The sequence below is a fragment of the Macrobrachium nipponense genome, chromosome 5, assembly GCF_015104395.2.
Source record: "Macrobrachium nipponense isolate FS-2020 chromosome 5, ASM1510439v2, whole genome shotgun sequence".
In the NCBI taxonomy this organism is placed as follows: Eukaryota; Metazoa; Arthropoda; class Malacostraca; order Decapoda; family Palaemonidae; genus Macrobrachium; species Macrobrachium nipponense.
In genome coordinates, this window is record NC_061107.1 from 104695379 (window position 1) to 104705378 (window position 10000).

General features: G+C 36.9%; 1 protein-coding gene across 1 annotated transcript; it reads right to left on the reverse strand.

The window, feature by feature from the left end:
• Positions 1–1201: 1201 nt before the first annotated feature.
• Positions 1202–2566, reverse strand: LOC135215878 (interaptin-like). Its single transcript, XM_064250832.1, has one exon. The coding sequence runs from the start codon at positions 2564–2566 to the stop codon at positions 1202–1204; it is 1365 nt and encodes a 454-aa protein (XP_064106902.1).
• Between the last annotated feature and the right edge of the window lie 7434 nt (positions 2567–10000).

Here is a 10000-nt window from a genome sequence, read left to right on the forward strand (position 1 = left end):
ATATTTATACATATGTACTGTTTGTATACAAATAAATAGATATTTGTATGCATATATGTATGTATAATATATATATGTATGTATACATATATATATAGATATAGATAAAGATATAAATATGGCCTTTAACGATCGTATGTGATCTCACCCCTGGGGCATCATTGCTAAGAGAGAGTCATAGAAATGGGGGTTTAGTTTAACCAGGGGCGGGCCCTTCCCCATTTCTCAGCTCTCATAGCTAGCCAAGATAGATGAATTCCTAAGACTGATGACCCTTCTTCTTGTAACGCCTCCAGACTATTCCTCTGCGGTTGATTCTAGAAAACAGGTGGTTCTTTTACAGAGTCCAATATCCAGTCAATTCTCTGTTAATTGTAGGAAACCCTTTGTTATAGACAGGAAGCTTCCAGTCGCCTAATCAGACGACGCCGAAGTACAGCGACTCCTGACAATGCCCTTCGATGTCTTAGTGCCTCTGCCACACTGGGATCAAACACTTTGCATATGTAAAAGGCATGAAACTTACGGGTTTTTACACCGCGCCAGTGGTTGCCACTGCAGTATATGCTAGGATTTGATCTCTTATGCATTGCATAGCCCATATTTTGCATATATAAAAGGCATTGAACTTACGGGGTTTTACGCCACGCCAGAGGTTGCCACAGTAGTATATGCAAAAAGTGGGATGCAATTTGCAATGCATAATCCAATTCACATATGAAGTAGTAGGCATGAAACTTACGGGTTCTTACGCCGCGCCAGTGGTTGCCTACTACCCATATGAGATTGGGCTTTGATACCCTATTCCGAAGGTATCATGCGGCAGGAGAGAGAGGGGATGCACCATAGTCCAATGTTGGACATGGGGTACACAACAATCCAGTCTTCGGGCACTTATCGCCAGGCCACAGACCTGGTTCCACAACCATATCCAGGAAGGATTTTTCTTACAAACTTTAGCGTCTTCCTGTTCTCTATGTCTGAGATTTCCTGCCTTCTATCCTCTGCAAGTAAACCACAGTTCTCCTAAAAATGCAGAGGTTCCTTTACTTGCACCCTTTACGTGACGGCTTTTATCTTGTAGAGTTCTCGGACCATTTTAGCATCTCGCTCCAGTCGTTGGAGGTTGGCTGCAGATATCAGCCCATTTTTCTGGTGCAATTCATTCTCTGTTTAGAGGTGTTTCTCAATTGATGGAGTTTCATTTGGGCCTTTGAGTGCCTCTTGGTGCCAGTTGAAGGTCGTTGCAATCCTTTGATTTGGCGAAGTTCTTCCTCGATGCTGTCCATTCGTCGTCGAGAGGGCTCTGCAGTCGATCTGGGGCTTCTTCAGACACGATTTTATCCGAAGCCTTTTTGTCTTCAGCTTTCGTTATCGTCGTCTCTCTTCTGCAAACTTCCCTTTCTTTATAATTCTTTGGTCCATGAAGGATTTTGACCTTTCCTAAGCAGCTGATCTTTGTATCCTGCGCCAAGATCTCTTCTTGGGGTCTTGCGATTTCCATTAATGCTTCCATCTCTTCAAAAACCCTGGTCTCTAGTTGCTCCTTCGTCTCAGCAAGGTCGAATTCAAGTTGAACTATCCTCCTAATCAGGTCATTCATCTTTCCATTTGCCGTCGGTTGTTCTGCTACAACAGATTTAGATTCTTTCAGTAAACCGCTGACTTCCAATTGTTTCTGGGTGCATTCATTTTCCAGTCGAAGGATCTCGCTATCCTTCTGCAAGTTCTGTTTTCTCAGCTTTTCCAGTTCCTCGTTTTGCTCAGCTAATTCTCTTTTACATTGGTCAAGCTCTTTCAAATTTTCGTGGGCCATCTGTGTCTGAATGGTGAGGACTTGTAACTCGTCCTCTAAACCTTTCATCTTCAAGGTCTTGTTCCCGTTCTCCCTCTTCAGCTTTTCTATGTTCTTTTCTTTCCTTCCATTCTCTTTTCGAAGTCCTTCCCGGTCCTGATTCAGCTTGTTCATTTTTATTTGCATTTCGTCTCGGCTTTTATCGTTTTGCTGTAGATTTCGATGCAAAGTGTCCTTCTCCATCGAGAGCACTGAGACCGTGCTTTCCAAAATAATTAGCATCTGGTCTCTCTCCTCGTTTTCCTTCCTTTGGACATCTGTGACCTTCGCCTTTTCAATCATTTCGCTTTTCAGCTTCTGCATCTCTTCGGACATTGAACTGATCTTTCTTTCCTTTTCTTTGTTTATTCGTTCGAGTTGTCTGATGTGTTCCTCCATCTGCAGTCCTGCTACGGTCAGGCCCTCTACCTTGTCCAGTAATTCGTCGATCAGCTGATCCTTTTCTAATCTCTCTTTCTCAAACCTCAAGAAAAGATTTTCATTTTCCTTAATCACTTCTTCGAACTTCCGACTTGTATCCAAATTCCTTGTTTCTTCTTCACTATCTAGATGGTCGCCTTCTTCATTCCTGGAACGTCCGTATTCTAATTCATTATCCGAAACATGGTCTTCTTCAAAGCCAGAGTGATCAATTTCGTCCTCCTGATTTCCAGCCTCATCAAGACAAGCAGAGCTGTCCGAGGCCATGAAATCGACAAAGAACTGAACCATTTTAATGCTAAATTCACGAAGTATAAATACTCCAGTGAATAGCATAACAATAATGGCAAACAATGTAATCACTCGGGGGACTTGAAGCATGGAGTTAAAGCACTGTGCAAGCACAACTGTAAGCAAACTAAGAAACATCTTTGTTCGTTACACATCAACTCTATTTGCCTTATCGTTACTTTCCAAAAATCACACGTGACGTGTCTCGATTGTATTTCAGGAGTCATTTCTGGTTCCGCCGGAGCCGATCCTGTCTTCGAATGTTTGCTGATCCCCTGGACGCAGTAGAGTTGGGTGGGTGGATTCCAGAGTCAATTTGGGCTTCACGGGAGCTGCTTCCGTCTTCATAGTATCAGAAGAGGGGAATTCCTATGCAGTCCCCAGGGAGTTTCTGAAGATCCATGGAGCCAGTCTTCACACATGCTCACACACAAGCGCGCTCTGCACACACATACTATATATATATATATATATATATATATATATATATATATATATATATATATGTAGATAAGTCATATCACATTACCGTGATTCATATACATACATCGAGCTACAATGTCCTTTAATATCTAATTCGCTCTACCTCGGAATTAATATCTTTCCATATATGCTTAACCGAAGGGGAATTTTTCTTTACAATAATTAGATTTGCCTGAACCTGGACGCGAAAATGCAGGAGACATTCAAATCCAGGCACGTCAATGAAGCTCTTCCACCCCCCCACCACCCGCGAGAGGTGGTGGGGTGGAAGAGCTTCACTGACGTGTCTGGATTTGAATGTCTCCTGCGTTCGCGCCCAGGTACAGGCAAATCTATTATCGTAAAGAAAAATTCCCCTTCGGTTAAGCATATATGAAATATATAATTCCGAGGTAGAGCGAATTAGATATTAAAAAGACATTGTAGCTCGATGTATACACACACACACACACACACACACACACACATATATATATATAATATATATATATATATATATATATATGTATATATAGTATATATATATATATATATATATATGACTGGTAAAAAGTGTTCTGTAACAACAGAATTCCATCTAATAAAAGGAGCCCATAAAAACACCAAAATGTAGAGAGAAAAGTACTATATTTCAGAGACTGCTGTCTCTCTCTTCAGGTATATGAATGAGAAAAGTTTACAGAAAAAGGTGGTATTTATAACCAAGAGATTCGTCCACAAGTAAGCCAATTTAGGTCACCCCCGCTGATAATCTTCCTTTAATCTTCTTAAGCGTTGGTTGAATGAACCACTGCGTCGACGATGTCGGATGTCCAATTCCCTTTTGAGATGTTCATTACCTGCTTCTCTTTTATTAAGGCCGATTCCATCATTTGACTCTTGTACCGGCAGTTGCTGCTATAAATTACACGTGACATATTCCAGTTTATTCTATGGTTATGTTTCATTTATATGATTGAAAATAGCCGAGTTCTGTTGTCCATACCTAACTGACCGTTTGTGTGTATAATCTCTGGGGAAGTGATTTACCTGTAAATCCGATGTAAGATTGGTCCACAGTCCTGGCATGGGATCTCTATACCCCAAGAGTCTTTGGGCGATGTCTTTTGTTGGACGTTAATCAGGGATTTGGCTAAGGTATTTGGGTAGGTAAATGCAAAAGGGTTGGATTTCCCAAGGGTGTGAGTTACTCTCTTAATCGTCTCCAGGTGGGGAATTTTTATTTTATTGTTGGGTGTGTCTCTGGTCTTGTCTTTAGGGGGTCGGTAGAAAATTACGTTTGCTTTTTGAATTGCTTTCTCAATTATATGGTACAGGACGTTCTTCAGTTTTTAAGGGAAAAATTATCCCCCTATTCAGATCATTTCCCTTTGGCACTTGAAAAAAATAATAAAGTTAGTTGAATTATGTGCTCTAATAACGTATTTTCATTCGGGGAATCATTCTACAAGCAAAATTCGGGTGTAGTATGGGTAGTCCTTTAAGTCCTTTTATTTTAGCCAATCTGTACATGGAATACTTTGAAACTACAGTAATAAATGCAATAAAACCCAAAAAACATGCTGTGGATGAGATACGTGGATGACATACTAACATTTTGGATAATAAGTGGGGTAATTTTAATGAATTCCTCTCAAAATTAAACGCATTAGTGCCAGCATCAAATTTAAAGTTGAATGGGAAACAGACAACAAAATTCCTTTTCTTGATGTTTTAATAATCAGAGACACGACAGAATACAAATTTACCATATACAGAAAACCAACGTTCTCACTTTCATATATTCACTATTTTAGCTATCATGACAATACCATCAAGATAGGTCTAGCTAGCAACCTATTCTTAAGAGCCTTACGAATTTGTTCCCCAGATTTCCTGGAAAAAGAATTTGAACTAATTCGCAAGCAACTTTCATCTTTAAAGTATCCTGACCATATAATTGAGAAAGCAATTCAAAAGCAAACGTAATTTTCTACCGACCCCCTAAAGACAAGACCAGAGACACCCAACAAAAAATAAAATCCCCCACCTGGAGACACGATTAAGAGAGTAACTCAAACCCTTGGGAAATCCAACCTCCCTTTTGCATTTACCTACCCAAATACCTTAGCCAAAAATCCCTGATTCTTAACGTCCACAAAAGACATCGCCCAAAAGACTCTGGGGTATATGAGATCCCATGCCAGGACTGTGACCAATCTTACATCGGATTTACAGGTAAATCACTTCCCCAGAGATTAATACAACACAAACGGTCAGTTAGGTATGGACAACAGAACTCGGCTATTTTCAATCATATAAATGAACATAACCATAGAATAAACTGGAATATGTCACGTGTAATTTATAGCAGCAACTGCCGGTACAAGAGTCAAATGATGGAATCGGCCTTAATAAAAGAGAAGCAGGTAATGAACATCTCAAAAGGGAATTGGACATCCGACATCGTCGACGCAGTGTTCATTCAACCAACGCTTAAGAAGATTAAAGGAAGATTATCAGCGGGGGTGACCTAAATTGGCTTACTTGTGGACGAATCTCTTGGTATAAATACCACCTTTTCTGTAAACTTTTCTCATTCATATACCTGAAGAGAGAGACAGCAGTCTCTGAAATATAGTACTTTTCTCTCTACATTTGGTGTTTTTATGGGCTCCTTTTATTAGATATATATATATATATATATATATATATATATAAATATATATATATATATATATATATATATATATATATATATTATATATATGAATTGTCCAATACATCTTTACTTTATAAGTATCAGCCTAGGTTTTACATTGTAAAAATAAGGACCAAACGGTTTCCATTTTATAAATATTAGCTCAGTCTTAAGTATAAATGGGCCAATATATTTTTTCCTTTATTAATATTAGCTGGGGTATTTTTACTTACTTAATAAGTGTCAGATCAGGTTCCAATATTAATCGACCATTATATTCCATCTATACAAATTTTACTTCGATTATATAGTCTATAGTAGATTCACATCAACCTTGCATTTGATGTCTAGGCCAGTCTCGTAAGACGTTCCTGATTGGATGTTGATAAGCCAATCACAGCCCTGTGATTGGCTAATCAACAGCCAATCAGGAGCGTCGTAAAGGACTGACCCAGACATCAAATACATGGTTGATATGAATCTAATATAGTATATTCTCACTTTGTAAGTATTAAGTGATTTGAAATTCTCAGAAGCGTTCAGATTCCAGTTCAGTTCAGTTTTCAGTTCCTAGAACCTGTACGATACTACCCCTGAGGCGTGACGTCACGAGGTTACGAGATGCGGAAGGCGATTTGCTCCAAAACCAGAGACAGTCGCTGCTAAAAATCCAATGACAACAACAATAAACGCAGCCTGAAAAGGATGAAATATTCTCATTGTTAGATTTGTTGAAACTGTACGTAAAGGTCGCCACTAGCAGTCAGTTATACCTGCGTAGTTATGCCCGCGCAGTCGGCCTGTGCAATTAAAACTGAACCCAAGCTATACCTCAGGCAAAACTGAACGTTATTGGGTTCAGTTTTAGCTGCACAGGCCGACTCTGCAGGTATAACTGAACGTTAGTGGCGGCCTTTAAGATACATAATTGTATTTGATCTAATTTTGACGCAATACAAAAATTTTCTTATTTGTTAAGAAAATGTTATTATGCGTACAGAATCATAATTCGATTTTGGCAAATTTTTACCGAATATAAAATCTTCTACACGTTATAAAAAAGCTATTTTTTAAAAGGCTGAATCAATAAGTGCAGAATCATAGTTTGATTTTGGATGATTTTGACGCAAGACAAATCTTCTTTGTATTAAAAAATAGTGCAACAATATATTTAACAAAGGAAACACTTCCTTACGAGAGTAAAAATACATTGGCAATGATTATTGCAAAAAACTCGATGAGTTTCCATCTAGGTATTAATTAGATCTAGGAAATATGTTTTTTGACACGAGTAACATGACAACGATTTATTATAAATGATTGATAATGGCATGTTCCGGAAATTTTGAGAAAAAAAAAAACCGTTTTTAAGGTTATTGATATGCCTGCTTGTGTTCAAAACGTCTGAAAGTAGATATATATATATATATATATATATATATATATATATATATGTATGTATATATATATATATATATATAGTATATATATATATATATATATATATATATATATATATCATATACACACACACACACACACACATATATATTATTTAGATATATATATCTTATAATATATATTACACATACCTTATATATACCTATACATATATATATATATATATATATATATATATACTATATATATCTATAATATCCATAAAAAATGGAAGGAAAAGACCCACTAGTAAATAACCCCAGTGACAAACAGCCATTAATAAATCCTTTTCAAAGGTAATATCAAGTTAAGAATTGACTTAGAACTGTCCTAGAACCACTAAAGAAAATGGTTGCTAAAAGAACTGTATCACCGAACCCCCTGTTAACCACATCCATCTTTTGTCAGAACAGAACTAGATCCTTTTAGACAAGAGTAGACAAAAATTCAACTCTACTCTATTGATCAGCAAGAGTTTTAAAAAAAAATATAACAATAAAAGCAAAATTGATCAATGCAAACTGACACGGTTTTTCAAAGACACGACGTACACACTCTCAAAAAAAAAAAAAAAAACTGGTGGCAGAGTTTCATAATTTTTCGTTCACCTGCCTCACGACAATCTGATTCATGCCTTATTTATCTATTTTTCTACTCAAAGATGGAAGAAATCTTAAGTAATGGCGTTAAAAATAGTCACTGATATCTTTAGAACATCATGTTATGTTTTTGTGTAAAACTATTTTCCATATTGCAAAACTGACGTGAACGAAACGAAGTGATAAAAAAACGTCAAATCACAACCACCGATATACATTACCAAATAGATAGGAGACGCCTATCACTAGTAGTATCGCATAAACATAGTCCTTACATTATCAATCAATATCAAGTTGAAGGTAGTTGAACTATTCCATTTGTACAATTTTGCAGAAAGCATTGGAAACTCACAAAATGCTATCATATTTAAAAACGAAAAGAAAAAGAAAAAAGTATAACCTAACAATGAGAACCAGGCGACCTCACTCTATTGCTTTTGATGTCGTTATGTGCACGGGAATCTAATATCAATGTGTCATTTATTGGTCTAAGAAACATCCCTAGCGGAGCGAGAGACAATTATTGCACTGCATTCTGTGTAAGTTCATGTTGGAGAGATATAAAAAAAGCTTAATATACCGGAGAGAATCATACATAGATGAATAAAATTGTTTAGAGAACGGCAAAGTTTAGAACATGGGCCTAGAGGTGGAAGACCTCGAAGCACCACAAGAGAGAAAGGCAATACATTAGTGTAAATGTTGCTGAACAACATTCATTTGAGAATTTTGAATTCTAGCGCCTCGTCACGATATTGCTGAACCAGGAAATCATGACTACCTCTTCGCCTATGACTGCGGTACTTTAGATGGAGAGGAAGAGATTTTTAAAAATACACTTGAAATCTTTGATACGTGTCCTAATGAATAAGTCTAATGAATAAGCAAACTTATTACTGATGGATGGGAGTTTAGTTAGTCTTACTCTTTTTGTTTTGTTTTGTATCGGTGACCAGTGGAATTATATGCATGCTTTGTTTTTCTTCAAAAGCTAAATAAGTACATTTTGTTATGGGTGGATGCCGTTTATTAACAGTCGGCCTAATCCCTCCATCACTCCTATACGCCACCTCCACTCTCTTCCGCATCTCAGGCGACTCGATCCGACTTCTCGCTACGAACTCCATCGTGTGAGAGCATCGCTAATGATAACGGTTATTTCAAAATTCCCCGCACCGACAACGGAAGCCTTGAAATGAATGTTTATAACATATTTTCTGTTCAAAGTTTCTTTATCTCTCATTCCCCAAAATATTTGCATACACTCATGTTACACCCTGTATGATTGTTGTAGCTGTCAAAGAGCAACCCCTTATTAAAGCAGCAGGTTTTTCTTAAAAAAAAAAAAAAAAAAAAAAAAAAAAACATGAAATATAGACTTAAACGAGAACGTCACCTTTCATATTTCTTATCGTTTCAGCTACTTATAATATGCTTATGGTAATAGGTCTAGCCATACATGTGAAACTAATTGTAATTAATTTCTATTTAGAAGTAATGAATAGCTACAGAAAGATCAGCCAAAGAGAGTTTTAATGAAAGTAACCCTTTCTTAATGTATTCGTCAGTTTTGACTCTCACTGCTTTCCAACGTGTACAGATGAAACAGGATGATATGCAAGGAATTCGATAAAAAATAAAAGACGGAATTATATTCGTTTGATTTTTTTATGATTGATTTTAGACTTTGAATAGCTAGGTCTGAGTAAATTATGTTGCAATTATGAAAGGGATAAGAAAAAAAGGAAAATATGGCCAATAAAACAAGATTAAGGGGAATAACAAAATAAAGCAGATTGATATAGATATTGTCGTTTTAAATATGCATTCACATTACGTACTCGAGAGAGTATACTGCTGAAAATAGACCTAGGCTAATCATGTGTGAAAATCAGAAGTCCAATTAAGGCCCACTAAATGTGTCATGCAAATCATTTTATTGATCACAGGACAAAATTAGTTCAATCAAACATCGTTATTAAAGAATGTTAATGCCTTAATGTATTATTTATCGGCTGTAGGAGACGAAATGACAACACCCCAGTGCAGTACGATACGTTGGGTCAAGACTCGAGCGGCAGCAAAGCCAACTTCAAAAGGCTGATACTGACACGAAGCTAGCTAGCTAGAGTTGAGAACAAAATTAGAATTCATGTACCCATCGGTATATATTTCCTTACTTTGCAAGATAATTATCTTTAATACGTTGAAGAAGTCTACTCAATTCTAATG

Bases quoted from the DNA above. Each gene is read 5' to 3' on its own strand.
- LOC135215878 (XM_064250832.1), bottom strand. From the start codon at position 2,566: ATGGTTCAGTTCTTTGTCGATTTCATGGCCTCGGACAGCTCTGCTTGT.